The 15,241-nt window shown below is 44.8% G+C and overlaps 1 protein-coding gene across 4 annotated transcripts in view; it reads right to left on the reverse strand.

Annotated features, from left to right (window-relative positions):
- The window catches only part of MED1 (mediator complex subunit 1), a 51,871-nt gene that overhangs the window by 18,307 nt on the left and 18,323 nt on the right, over window positions 1-15,241 (reverse strand). For all 4 annotated transcript variants that reach the window (XM_083147181.1, XM_083147184.1, XM_083147183.1 and 1 more), the window contains 10 exons: window positions 14,816-14,894; window positions 8,736-8,790; window positions 8,427-8,559; window positions 7,435-7,463; window positions 4,876-4,947; window positions 4,734-4,796; window positions 4,569-4,642; window positions 3,649-3,738; window positions 2,550-2,664; window positions 926-1,050 (listed from right to left, as the gene is read on the reverse strand). In XM_083147181.1, the coding sequence (XP_083003307.1) occupies window positions 926-1,050; window positions 2,550-2,664; window positions 3,649-3,738; window positions 4,569-4,642; window positions 4,734-4,796; window positions 4,876-4,947; window positions 7,435-7,463; window positions 8,427-8,559; window positions 8,736-8,790; window positions 14,816-14,894 (835 nt within the window). The remainder of the gene's footprint in view (window positions 1-925; window positions 1,051-2,549; window positions 2,665-3,648; window positions 3,739-4,568; window positions 4,643-4,733; window positions 4,797-4,875; window positions 4,948-7,434; window positions 7,464-8,426; window positions 8,560-8,735; window positions 8,791-14,815; window positions 14,895-15,241) is intronic.

Consider the following 15,241-nt stretch of genomic DNA (forward strand, 5'->3'; position numbering starts at 1 on the left):
CTCCCACTTGGAGTACCCATTCTTACTTGGATTACAAGAGTACCCATTCTTACTTGGATTACAATTGTGCCCAGCCAGGCACCAGACCGCATAAACGGAGGAGGACTGCTGCAATGCTATCCGACTGGATTACAAGCCTCTAGCGGTACTGGGTAACTATCCATTCTTTTTGGGCTTACGCCTTAAAAACAGAATTTCCTCCCCCTCATCCTCTGGTGGCCCAATAGGAACAGGACATTGATTGCAATACCTTGAACCCCCCTACAGTCCGAGTCCTATACTACCTCCCTTTTTTTATTCATATTCTACAGTTATTGATTTTATTTGTGTGTTACTCTATGTAAATATATGTTTAATTTAAAGCATGTAGTAAATTTATTATTTAAATCTTCTCATCAATCCAAGCGCCACTTTCTCGGTTTCTAATGCTCTGTAACATTCGCCTAGTGTATAAGTAATGAAAATATGCGCATTCATATAAATACATCACTTTAGCTTCCTTGCTTCAGTCTGTGTATTTCAACAAAGCCATCCAATTATCCCCATTAGAAAAGGTCTTGTCCTTGGATAACACTATTCATTGCACATATGAATCATATCCAATGGCAGCACAATTCAATTAAAAATCCCAGATAAAACACGCTGTCTGAAGGTGGAAACACTATATAAAATGCTAGAAATGTCTTTAGCATTGTTCCTGTAAGCAGGTAAGGGGTACAACATACATGATATATGGGAATTGACTAATGGAAATAAAGTAGTCAAAGTATTACAGATAAGGAATGCTAAACTTTTGCAGAACAAGGAAACTGGAGCTTAATTAGCCAACTAAACACTTTACTATAAAACTAGGCCAGTTGAGGAAGGGTTTATTAGTGGAGAAAGAAAAAAAAAAAATAAACAAAAACCAAAGACCGGCCCTCACCTGTGCAGTTTTGAACTTTCTGGATAAAACCACTGGAAACAGGAATGGGTTGTAGAAACTTAAGGAAAAAACAAGCAGGGAGGTCGACACTGTTGGTATTGGTAATGGAGGAGAAAGATGGCGTTCTGCAAATAAGAACAAATCTCTAATTATAAGGAGATCTATAAAGTTCCTTTTTCACCTTGAAATTTTATTCTTCAAACATGTTGTACAGAACATATCAGCAATACCTCTGATATACCTATACATGAAACTAGATGGCCTTTGTGAAAATTTTGCTTACGAATGGGCCAAAAAAGTACATTTTTAACATCAACTTTTAAACAAACAATACAATGTGCAATTCTAAATGAACAATTTGTCAGAAGCGGAGAAACTTAGGGGCAGATTTATTAAGCTCGGTGAAGTGATAAAGTGATGATGTTTATCACCGGCCAATCATCTCCTAACTGTGAAGTTATAGGCTTGGTTTGGAAAATGACCGGTAGGAACTGATTGGCCGGTGATAAAAAACAGACACTATCACTTCACCAAGCATAATAAATCTGCCCCTTACATCTGCCATCAGGCACCTTTTGGTTTCAGTTCTCAAACATGTTCACATACTGCTGATCTTGGTCAGGAAGCTTTTGATTTGTTCCATGATAGCAGAGTAAAGGAAAAGGAGAGAATTATGCTAGGAATGTGTATTGAAAAATTCAAAGTTTCTTCTACACCATGTTATGTGACTAAGATTGCCATGGTAATCAAGCGACACTTCATAAGCTGAGTAAAGATATATATATATTTTTTTTATGTGCAAAAAAAAAAAAAACTAAAGCCCACACACAACATTCTGAATGGGAATCGGGGGAAATTTATTAAGATGGGAGTTCTATTTCACATGGAATGTTGATATGGGCAACCACTGAGATACTTTTATCTTCTAGAAGGTGCTAAATAAATAAGTAGATTCTGATTGGTTGCCTATAGCAACATCCCATATGAAATACAACTCCCATCTTAGTAAACTTCCCCCATTAGCTTTTGTGAACACTTTATAAAATGTCTGACACCCTATTAACCCCTTGAGTGGTGGGTTTTTCTGGGGCAGGTGTTTTTCTGGGGCAGGTTTGTCCTGCCCCAGCAAAACCCACCACAGATCGTAGGAAGCTGTTGCCCCCCTCACCTCCGCTCTGGCGTTAGTATGCCGGAACTCCCCTGCTGCCTGTCAGTCATCACACAGGCGGCAGGCTCGGGAAGACTAGGGCGCCTGAACTCTCCTGAGTCCCCTCGAGCCGCACGAACATCCCCGAGCCTGCCACCTACGTCACTGATGCATATAGTGAATGGCAGCTTGCGGCAGGGGAGCTCTGGCATACGATCGCCGGAGCGGAGGGTGACCCCTAAAGGTAGTGCGCCAGTGGTGCTCTGCTGGAGGCACCAGTGGCGTGTACCTAATGCAAAGTGGTATGCCCGGAAATTTTCCGGGCATACCAACCAAGGGGTTAAGCCTACAAAGTCTGGAGACCTGTAAATTATAAACCTCCGTATTTACACCTCCATAATCTTAAGACCTAATCATGGTTTCTTGATTTGTAGACATGCAGAGTGAACTGAAAATTAATGAGAACCTTCTTCTTACCCCTTATTATCAATGGGGTGGGAGCCCATTATGAGAGGTGCAATGGGCAACTTGTACATTGCTGAGGTGGCTTCAATGGTAACGGATACGTTCAAACCAAGTGATCGAGGAAGTGCTAGAAAGGGTAAAACAGGTGCGAATTTATAGTAACATATAGACCACTTTTAGGATATTAGAGAATACACTGAATTATGACTGTATAACCAAAAACAGTTATGACCAACACAGTTAAGCTTGAGTGCACACTATGCAATATTTTTTTTTAAAGCGATATGCACAAAAACGATATTGTTAACAATATTATTGTGCATATTGTCTAGTGCGGACCCACTATATAGTTAATGATGCATGCTCCATCAGTCACCTGAATATTGTTAAATCTGCCTGTATTGTCAATGCATGTTGAGCGGGGGTGATGCCACTGAATAATATCATTCAGTGTGTTTGCGCTAGATTGTTCGGTTACACTGTTGACATCATTAATAATATCACCGAAAATCCTATAGTGCTGTGGCAGCCAACTCCAGTCCTTGAGAGCTGCAAAGAGTTCACATTTCCCAGACCACCTAGCTGGTGGACAGGTGCACTCATTAATCACTGACACATTTTAAAAGATCCACATGTGGAGCTAATTATTTTGGTGCCCATAGACGGTCCGTTCCCGGACCATCCGTTCCCGGACCATCCGTTCTGTACTATGAGATGCGCGCTCCCGCGCATCTCATCGTACGGTACAAAAAGTATGTGCTGCACATACTTTTTGTACTAGGTACACATCGCATCGGATCACAGTGCATGCACTAGGGATGCGATGCGTGCTAATTAAGTGCCGAACTGATCCGTTAAACGGACCGTGTATGGGCACCTTTTCTCTCGTGATTCATTAAGGAGACTTAAAAAAATAAAATAAAAAAAACTGGAGTTGGCTACCTCTTGTATAGTGTATACCCAGCTTAACACACTGACCGATTTGCAATTAACATTTATATACACCTGTACGATAAGCATTATGATTTTGTAGCATAAGTGTGTATAATTCCTTGCACCCTCCCAGCATGCAGAGGCACGTCAGTCTTCCCACATTCAATTTATAGCTCACCATGTCCTTCGTTCAGTGTTATGGTTGCCCCTGTGATGTCATCAAATAGGTCATAAGGAGTAATGTAATACTTTAAATTCATTACATGACCTTTAAATTACAGAAAAAGAATAGTTACATATCAATCAAACACCAGGAACCCACTACAGTCATTAGGGCATCAGACCTCTCTTATGGTGCTTCTCATATGTAGTCCTTAAGGCACATGGCTAATGGTAGTTGAGAACTGCTAATGGGGCAGATGTATTAAGCCTAAACAAGAGATAAATGCAAGGGAGATAAAGAGAGATGAACGTCCAGCCAATCAGCTCCTTACTGACTTTTTCAAACATAGCCTGTAACATGGCAGTTAGGATGTGATTGGCTGGACATTTATCTCTCTTTATCACCCTTGCATTTATCTCTTGTTAAGGCTTAATACATGTACCCCATTAGCAGTTCTCGGCTTTAAGATATCCATGCCTGAGCCAAGATGATTAGTTCAAAACTACTGAGATACTATATAGTCACCTGTGAAAAAGCATTGCTATATTTAAAAACTGGACTGTTGATGGGCCTTGAGGACAGAGTTCAAGAAACTGATCAACATAGGGCCTTATTCTAGTTCACTCTTTGAGGCAAATTCCTTCTTAGCTGGACAAAACCATGTGCACTGCAGGGGGGCAGATGTAACATGTGCAGAGAGATTTAGCTTTGGGTGAGTTATTTTGTTTCTGTGCAGGGAAAATACTGACTGCTTTATTTTTACACTGCAATATAGATCTCACTTTGAAGAAAAACCCCACCCAAATCTAATTCTCTCTGCACGTTACATCTGCCCCACCTGCAGTGCACATGGTTTTGTCCATCTAAGAAGGAATTTGCCTCAAAGAGTGAATTAGAATAAGGCCCATAGTTTGTGCTTTTATTACAGATATTACCTCCACTCCTTGGTGTCAGGTACCCAACTGTTCCCTGGAGTATTTTGTCTAGTACACTGGCATTGGTTAGCTGCCTGAAACAATCAAAAAGATATAAGAAAAAAATGAGATCGCTAGAAAATCAGACAATTCGTTATTTTAGCTCATTTTTACAGTAGTACTTACCAGTACATTGCAGCCATTTTTGTGAGGTCCATTTCTAAAGACTGAAGAGCCAAAAACATTTTCCTATTGTGAAAAAAAGGAAGTTACCCAGGTAATCATACACTGCACATCCTGCCAACTCCACCACATAGCAGTCACTCACTTATCTCCTGGCATCTTGTACAGGTTCACCAGGCTCTTCAAATACTGTGAAAAATCCTCAAAATTCTTTTCCCTAAAAAAAACAATAAATATATATAAAGAGACAGCATAATGCTAGGGTTGCCTCACCTGCTACTTATACGGGTAGGATGAGCAACATGTGGAGCAGGTTATGTAGCACCACATATAACCTTGCATTGCTTGTGTCTCTTATTGTAACCTACATACCTCACCCGGTACTCTCATTGGGGAGAAAAAAAAATACATGGTTACGACGATCTTGTAATGATAGTGTATCTCTTCTGGGTTTGGCCAATTATACCTAATGTAACCCAAATAATGTACTCAATTGGATGCCTCACCTGGGACCTTTATGGGAGGAAAATTAATCCTTGGAACAGATGCTCTAAAATAGCTGTATCACCTCTGGCCATTATTCAGCTTTGGATGAAAATCTCTCACAGCAACGGTGGCACTCAAAGGGTTCATAAAAAAGGTTTGCTTGGCTATTTTCACACCTATTTTGACAAAATACCTTGTCACTCTAACAGCCGTACTCAATGCGGCCGTTGAGGGGGTTAAACGGCAGGGATCACCTAAAACAAGCAATCCTTGCCGTTTAACCCCCGCGCCGACCGCTCACCCTGTTCTACATTCCGGAGGAGTCCTTGCTGTCACAGGATGGCGAGGACTCCCAAAACAGCGAGGCTCATGGCCCACTGCATTTAGCTGTGAGCCTCGCTGTTTTGGCGTCCGCACATGCAGTTTCCCCCTCGCTACAAATACCTAGTGAGGAGAGGGGGGGGGGGGGACATCATGTGCAGGGGGTCAGTTGAAGACTTACACTGAGAGCTGTGACAGCTTTTGTACAGCACATGTTCTGGAACAGAGAGCCCAAGTGCAGATGTTGCACAATCATTATTGCATCTACATTTACAATTAAGCCTCAACTGGAATTTTATGGAGCATTCTTAAAGTTTACTGCAGGCGTGTAAATTAAACCGAGAGCAATGCTTCGCTGGACATATACAAAAATGTGCCTGCAAAGAGATGTACATTTTGCATATAGAGTAGTAGGTACAAGTGCAAAATGATTTACTAGTAGCAAACTAGAGGCCATCGTATTTTGAGGTTACTAAACCTTTGCATAGGACTCAAACACATTATTTGAATTAGTGTAACTTCTTTGAAGTCATACTTGATATACTTAGCAATTCTGCACTAGGCATTATAAAAGTATAATGTGGAAAGCACACCGATACTGTTCATTCTAGCACCATGCATCTTTCAAAGCATGCGCAGTTCCTGTTCCCTGACTGGGATGTCGTTCTCTGCTCTGGTGTTACTAGCATATATTTGGTCTGCATATCCATGTTGAAACATAGTCACAGGCACACGCTAACATTTATTTAGCACTATTTATTTTCCACTAATATATTATACTTTCTAGCACTTCACTTTTTAACCTCTAGCTTCTGCTACTTTCTTATTAATACACCTTTAGCTTCGTTTTTCACTTGTATGCTGCCCTGGGGTGACTGACTTATGCCAACCTTTTTAGGGTTCTGCACCCCAGATTCAAACTTAGTATTAGGGACCCACCAGAAATGAGGTCACCGTGAAGCTGGTTGGTGGGCAAATATTTCTTGGCCAATTAATATACCAAGAACCTCTATTATTGATTAATAATATGGAGTGTGCATCTGCACCATGTATTTTTCTTTGCAGAACTACAAGTTCCACCATGATGGCACCTCATGTATATAGGGTGTGCATTCTAAGATTTCTCCCCCCATAAATTGAAACATAGTCCACACTGTGCTATAAGCAAAACCAAGGCAGGAATAAGAAACAGCACAAGTTTTTAAAGGTGCAGGGTGCTAGAATGAGCATAAGCACCCTCCATCTAAACCATAAAGGAGGCCTCCTCACTGAATAGGTGCTCTGTACTAGAACACTAGTTACCAATATATGCAGTTTACAATAGTCCTATAACTACTGGTTAAGAAGAAATGCTAAAAATAATTAAAGGTCTCCTATATTTAACACTATTAGGATGATTCAACAAGCAACTGGGGTGTGAACAAAATAACTCTGATGCTAATTGAATCTCCCTGTGAATAGGTTATTAAGTTTGCATAATTGGAGAAAAAAGCTTTAACATTAGGAGTGTGTTAATGGGATTGGCCTATTTATGTGAGATCATATGCTTGTCTATCAGGGACTTTGGCTTGTCATTGTGTATAAGATTATCACCCATTTTATTTTCCTTATTTACCAACATTTTGAAGTACACCAAAGGAATGCTTGCTTTGTTAACTCTGGAGGTTTTACTGTTCTTTAAGTGACCTTCCATGTAAGAGCCATAATGTGACGATTACCAATATTGAAACTATTAACTGACTGAGAACAAGTGATCATTGAAAAAAAACAAAATGGATGCACACGTTGGAGGAGGGCAACAAGTACCAATTTAGAGGGAAGCAAACGTCAGCTAACACAAATAAGCAATGCATTACTAGACCAAATTTATAATCCATATTTAATCTGTACAACAAACCTTAATTGATGTACAAGTTCTGGACTGCTCTGTAAAGAAAAGAAACAAAAAGTGATTAATTGCTATAAACAAGCTATGCTGTTATATTCTATTAACATTTACTTATAGTGAATATAGAAATGCTGGGTACATACAACGCGATTAGTACCCGGTGCGGCATTGCAGGTGATCGAACCCAGCAGAGGAGCTGGCATCGGCAAGAGCACACACCTGCTGATGCCGGCAGCTACGTAGCGGGTCCAGGTTGCATTCCACAGAATAGCCCTCACTTGTTATGGTCTCCGACATCATCCATGTAGGATGTTGCTGACAATGCGTCAAAGTGCACATAGTCAGCGACATACTGCACAAACATTGGACGATACAAAGATTCTCTCGTTATGTTCCTCTCAGAATCAGCAAAACCGTTAATTTGATAGTCTAAAGCTGGGGTGCAAACTAGACAAAGTAATAACAGAGGTAAAAAGACCCCACTTGCAAGCTTACAATCTATGGGGAACCTAAACTATGGCTTATTTACCAACATTACAATTAGGTACAAAATAGTAACTAAATCTAGCCAAGCATCTAAATGTAACACTAGTGAGCCTATTCTCAAGGTTATTAAATGCTCATGAAAAGAGTTCACTTTAAGTCAATGTACTGGCTACAACACTTGTCTGTCATTTTCGTTATGTGAGCACAGCACAGGAAACAAGTATCCATCAAAGGAGGTCACATAGCAGAAGATTAGTAGAAACAGTAGCCACACTATGGGGGAATCCAATTGACTGCAGAAAATTACTGCTCGAAAAAAAAAAAAAACGGTCCATTAACACAGGTTTTTTTTTTTTTTTTTCTGGAATTAAAATATACACTACTGCCAGCCTTTGGGGCTAATTGAATCAGCCCCCTGGAATCAATAAACCACAGCTACTTGACTTCTCACTTATGTTAATTTTTACCACACAGTGTGAACATTTCCAGATTTACAAAATTGGGTTTACACTCACCATTGGACTTTCACCCTGATGGGCAACTTTTACATCACACAACTGGCCTTCTGGATCCAGATGAACCTCTAAGTAGAAGAGGTCTGAACTTATGTAACACTCTGTGCCATTAGGACTTAAGTGCGACGTAAGGCTAGAGCAAAAGAAAGGTACTAGTGAGTATTAGTTATAGTTCTATGTTCTACACTGCAACAGTAACAGGTATTTCAAAATAACCTTGCATAAAACATATGTAGATTTGAAATATAGAAGGATATATGTAAGCTGTACTTAAATTATACAGATAACCAGAAGATAAAATTGGCTCACCCATTTTGTCTTGCTATGGACTCCAGGCGATCAGTCATGGCAGAGAGGGAAGACACTAAAAATAAATCATAAAAGCCTCATCAGCAAAAGTAGTACAGCTTAATATAAAAAAATAGGATTTTGGGTACCTACCGGTAAATCCTTTTCTCGTAGTCCATATGGGATACTGGGCTTCACTACTATGGGGATTGAGACCTCCGCAGGAGAGACAGGCACATAAAAGAACTTTCAGTGTGGGTGCACTGGCTCCTCCCCTCAATCTCCCTCCACTAGTCAGTTAATGCAAAAACTGTGCCGAAGGAGAGCATGTGAGGAGTATGTGATAATGTATTGTGGTGAGATTCATCCAGCACACCCAAACGAACAAAAAACATATAAAAGAGGTGAACCTAACAACTTAAGAGGACACCTGTAACTAGAACAAATCTATAGTCATATTTATCCTATAGAAAACAAGGCAATAAGCCTAACAATAAAGTAGGTCTGACAGCAGAAAAAAGCCGCACTGAGGCGGGCTCCCAGTATCCCATATGGACTACGAGAAAAGGATTTACCGGTAGGTACCCAAAATCCTATTTTCTCTACCGTCCAATGGGATACTGGGCTTCACTACTATGGGGAGGTCCCAAAGCTACCAGAACGGGTGGGAACGTGCGGATTCTGCTGTAGAACCGCATTCCCGAACTGGGAATCCTCCCTGGCCAGGGTGTCAAACTTGTAGAACTTCACAAATGTGTGTTGCCCTGACCAAGTTGCGGCCCTGCATAGCTGCATTGCCGACACCCCTCGAGCAGCCGCCCAAGAGGTACCTACAGACCTGGTTGAATGAGCCTTTACTGAAAAAGGAAGCGACAAACCAGCTGATGCATAAGCCTGCTGGATAGTACATCTTATCCACCTGGCAATGGTACGCGTTGAAGCAGGTAAACCCTTCTTCTGCGCATCATAAAGCACAAACAGGCTGTCCGTCTTACGGATCCTAGCTGTGCGCTTGACATACCCCTTAAGGGTGAGGACCACATCCAAGGTATCTGGTATATCTGGGTGTGTCGCGCTAGAAGGAACCACAATAGGTTGGTTTAGGTGGAACCCTGACACCACCTTTGGAAGGAATTGTGGTCTAGTCCTGAGTTCCGCCCTATCGTTGTGGAACACAAGGTAAGGGCTCCGACAAGATAAGGCCCCGAGCTCGGACACCCTCCTGGCCGAAGCTAGAGCCAGCAAAACAACAGTCTTCCAAGTGAGGTGTCGCAGCTCAGACTCTTCCAATGGAACAAACCGGGCTGATTTTAAGAAAGTAAGAACTACTTCCAAATCCCATGGTGCAGTGGGAGGCACAAAGGGGGGCTGAATCCTCAGCACCCCCTGTAAGAAGGTTTGCACTTCCGGCAAGGCCGCAATCTTTTTCTGAAAAAACACAGATAGTGCGGAGATTTGGACCTTTAAGGAACCCAATCTGAGTCCCTTATCCAGGCCAGCCTGAAGGAAACGTAGCAGACTGTTTAAACGAAAACAGGCCGGAGGCAAGTCATTCTTCTCACACCAGGCAATATATCTGCGCCATATTACATGATAATGAGCAGCCGTCACCGGCTTCCTGGCTTTTATCATTGTAGTGACGACAGAGGGATGGAGACCCTTGTGGACTAAGATCTGCCGCTCAACCTCCAGGCCGTTAAACGTAGCCGCTGTAAGTCCTGGAAGACGAACGGGCCCTGGAGGAGCAGGTCTTCTCTTAGGGGCAGACGCCACGGGTCTTCCACTAGCATGGCCTGAATGTCCCCGTACCAGGCCCTTCTTGGCCAGTCTGGTGCCACCAGTATGGCCTCCGTCCCCTGATGCCGGAGCCGCTTTAGCACCCGAGCCAACAATGGGAGAGGTGGGAAGAGGTACACCAATTGGAAATCCCAGGTCCAGGTGAGAGCGTCCACCGCTATCGCCCCTGGGTCTCTGGTCCGTGCACAGTACATTGCTACCTTGTGGTTCAATCGTGAAGCCATCAGGTCGATCTGAGGGAGCCCCCACAGATCCACTATGGCATTGAACACTTGAGTGTGAAGGCCCCACTCTCCCGGGTGAAGATCGTGACGACTCAGGAAGTCCGCCTCCCAATTGTCGACCCCCGGGATAAAAATGGCAGACAGGGCCTGGACATTCTGTTCCGCCCAGGACAGAATTTTTGACGCTTCTCTCATGCAAGGCATGCTCTTGGTACCACCCTGCCGATTTATATAGGCCACAGTGGTGGCATTGTCCGACTGGACCTGGATCGCCTTTCCCTGTAACAATGGAGCTGCCTGTAACAGGGCATAGTAGACCGCCCTCAACTCCAGCTTGTTGATATGAAGGCCTGACTCCAGTGGAGACCATCGACCCTGTAGGCGGACTCCCTGTGTCACAGCTCCCCAGCCCCTCAGGCTGGCGTCCGTGGTTACCAGAATCCAGTCCTGGATCTGGAACCGTCTGCCTGCCAACAAATTGGATGAATCTAGCCACCACTGTAGCGAGATCCTGGTTCTTGTTGCAAGGCCAATCCTTCTGCGCATCTGCAGGGGGGAGCCGGACCATTTTGTCAGAATATCCAATTGAAAAGTCCTGGAATGGAAGCGGCCAAATTGTATTGCTTCGAATGAAGCCACCATCTTGCCTAGAAGCCGGAGGCAAAGATGGATCTGTACCAGAGGTGACTGTAGGACCTCCCTGACCAGCTGTTGTATTGCAGTGACCTTTTCCATCGGCAGAAAGACTTTTTGTTCTGATGTATCCAGGATCATGCCCAAGAAAACCATCCTCTGGGTTGGAACCAGCGATGATTTGGGCATGTTTAGGATCCACCCGTGGTCTCTTAGAACCTGTATGGACAGATTGAGAGCACTGCTTAAAGCCTCCGCCGACCCTGCTTTTATTAGCAGGTCGTCCAGGTATGGCACTACATTCACCCTTCGGAGCCTGAGTAGTGACATCATTTCCGCCATTACCTTTGTGAAAACCCGCGGGGCTGTCGACAGGCCGAAAGGTAACGCCCGGAATTGGTAATGGTCGTTCCCCAAGGCAAACCTGAGATAGATCTGGTGTGGGGGCCAGATAGGAATGTGTAGATAGGCGTCTTTGACGTCTATAGAGGCCAGGAACTCCCCTCTTTCTAGGCTGGCGATCACAGAGCGCAAGGACTCCATCCTGAACTTGAACACGCGCAGGAAGGGGTTCAGTGACTTTAGATTCAGGATGGGTCTTACTGAGCCGTCTGGCTTCGGTACCAGGAATAAGTTGGAATAATATCCCTGGCCCTGCTCCGTATCTGGCACCGGTACAATTACCTGAGACTGAAGCAGCCTGGTAATGGCCCCCTGAAGGAGCACCTGATCTTCCTGGGATGCTGGAAGTGCCGACCTGAAGTATCGTCTGGGAGGGGGTTTGTCGAATTCCAGCTTGTAACCTAGAGAAATGAGACCTCTGGCCCAGGTATCCAGACCCGAGGCGTCCCACACATGGCTGAAATGCAACAATCGCGCTCCCACCGCGAGAGAGTCTCGTGGCGGGAAAACCCCGTCATGCTGCAGGCTTAGAGGAAGTCGCGGCATTTGGACGGTCCTGGGTGTTGGAGGTGTTCGGCTTCCTAAACTTGCCTCTCGTGCCCCTGCTGGCATTGGAGGCGCCCCTAGCCTTGGGGCGAAACCTGTTCCCACGAAAGGACTGCTGGGAAGCACCTGTGAAGGTACGCTTTGCAACCGTGGGGGCTGATGGAAGGAAGGTAGATTTTCCTGCCGTGGCTTTGGAAATCCAACCGTCTAATTCACTGCCAAACAGCCATTCTCCTGTAAAGGGAATACCCTCCACACTCTTCTTTGAGTCTACATCTGCAGACCACTGCCGCAGCCACAAGGCCCGTCTGGCTGAAACCGCCATGGCTGAATTGCGCGCGTTAATTGCGCCCAATTCCTTTTGTGCCTCGCACAGGATTTTTGCGGTGTCCTGAATGTGACGCAGGCTGTCCCCTATCTGGGCCACAGTCATGTCACCCAACAAGCCTTCCTGAATCTGGGTTGACCAGGTATGAATAGCCTTGGCCATCCAGCAGCTGGCTAAAACTGGACGCTGGGATGCCCCACTAGCCGTATATATGGACTTGAGGGTAGCTTCCAGCCTTCTGTCCGCCCCGTCCTTAAGGGTGGATACCCCTGGGACTGGTAACAACACCTTCTTAGAGAGGCGGGAAACAGAGGAGTCCACTACCGGTGGCTCCTCCCATTTCTTTCTGCCCAAAGGTTCAAAAGGATATGCATTTGTGAACCTTTTTGAAAGAGTAAACCTCTTATCAGGGTTTTGCCATGCAGCCCTGAAAGCAGTTTCTAACTCTGCCTGCTCAGGGAAGTACACTGGCTGTTTCTTCTGAGTCATGAAGAAAGGATCTCCTTCTGTGGATGCCTCTACTGGGAGATCTAAAACATCCCTAATGGCCCTGATAAGGGGCTCGGGACCATGTACTGCCGTCTCAGGAGCTGGTTCCTGCAGACCCTGCTCCTCACCCTCCTCCAATATGTCCTCATCGTCCTCATCTGTGTCAGGATCCATAGCAGTAGCCTGCCTCTTTTGAGGCTGTGCGGGCGGAGGAGGTACATTTTGGGTATGAAGAATATCCACCCTGGCAGCTAACATGGACAATTCCCTCTGAACCCTCTGCGTTTGCTGAGTGTTAGTGGAAAGCTGTGAAGCCACAGAATCCAACAAGGTCTTTATGTTGGAGGCCCACGCAGGCTCCTGCTCGTCTGCCTGCGATTGCCCCGCAAGCTGTGGGGGAACCCCACTGATCTGGGTGTCAGCACTACTGGGCTGTGGTGACATACAAGCCTCACAAGTAACCTGGGACTGTGACTTGGGCACAAACTTGGTGCTACACACCATACAAGTGAACTTTTTCACCATGATGAGATAGTACTACAATGTCTGTAGTAACAAACACAACCCCCACGCTGTCACACACGTGCACACACTGCTGGATGTGTTTCTGAGTGAAAACAGACTATGTGCTTGCTTTATGCTGTGTCTGTAACTAAACAGTGGGGAAAAAACAGAGCAATTGGGGAGCCAAGTGCACCCTTAACCTGAACTCACAGATCTGGGTGAGCTGGTAACGCTAAACACAGTGATATAAACAACACAGTGTCTGACTAAGCTAGATAGCGCAGCAGCGCTAAATCGCTATAAAAACCTGCTGTCTCTGCCGTGCTGCAAGTACCCGGATCCACCACGCCAGTGAGGAGCCCTGTAATGGAGTCTGGCAGCGTGTGAAGAAGCAGGAAGTGACAGCGCGCGCCCAGCAGAGCTTGGTCCCGCTCTGAGTGAAGCCCCGCCCCCTTACACGGAGCTGGCGCTTACATATAATTATACTGACATTATTAAAGGTGTAAAATATATATCATACATTATACCCTGAGGGGTGTCCCTGGTGGTCCAGCGGCAGCACCCCTATGCCAGTTATCAGACGCGGTGTTCACGCGGTCCCTGCTGGAGAGCCGCCATTACTAGCCGTCGTCTTGCCGCACCAGAAATGGCTGCGGGGACCCCTTGTGGAACCCCCAGCCTGTACTCACCACCGATGTCTTCAGACCTGTCAGGGGTGTGCGGCGGCTAGGGGACTTGCTCGCTACAGCGCAATGCTGTGCGGTGACAAGTCCCACGCAGGACTGGATTGTCCTGTAGCAGGGTCAGCTCTGCACCTGAAGAGGTCGGGGACTGACCCTTCCCCTGACACCCACGAAGCAGGACAGCTGTGTGGTCACCACAGCGCCCCAAAATAACAAACTTGAAAATAAATGTGGAAAAAACTCTGGAGCATCCAGAAGCACTGCCTCTCCTGAGGCACATTTTTCAAAACTGACTAGTGGAGGGAGATTGAGGGGAGGAGCCAGTGCACCCACACTGAAAGTTCTTTTATGTGCCTGTCTCTCCTGCGGAGGTCTCAATCCCCATAGTAGTGAAGCCCAGTATCCCATTGGACGGTAGAGAAATATATATATATATACACACACACACACACACACACACACACACACACACACACACACACACACAGTTATCACCTTTTAAAGCTTTCTGTAAAGTTTCCAGGCAGCCAACAAGGTGTTGATGACCTCCAGCCATCATCCCGGTTCTTTTCTCCTGCAATGTGGAATACATACAAGCAGAATAATTAAGTAGATCCACACTATCCATTTCCTTAGTTCACGAGGTCTCAACAACTTACTTTATGTTATTAAAATGCAGTCTTATTAGAAAAAATGAGGGGATTGTACTTTTTATAACAAAGTAAAATGGCTGACAGGCTGCTTTCAGGAGCAGGAGAGGATACTGGCACAGGGACATACTATAAATAAATGGTTCTGTAGAAAAGCTAAACTTTGCAAGTAGGATACTAAGTGATACATTTCTAAGATAACTTAGATGGCAAAGATCAGATAAAATCAATGTGATGTACAGGAATATAGTCCAAGTTCACCAGAAGCAAT

Source organism: Crinia signifera, chromosome 6 (genome assembly GCF_055691185.1).
Source record: "Crinia signifera chromosome 6, ASM5569118v1, whole genome shotgun sequence".
In the NCBI taxonomy this organism is placed as follows: Eukaryota; Metazoa; Chordata; class Amphibia; order Anura; family Myobatrachidae; genus Crinia; species Crinia signifera.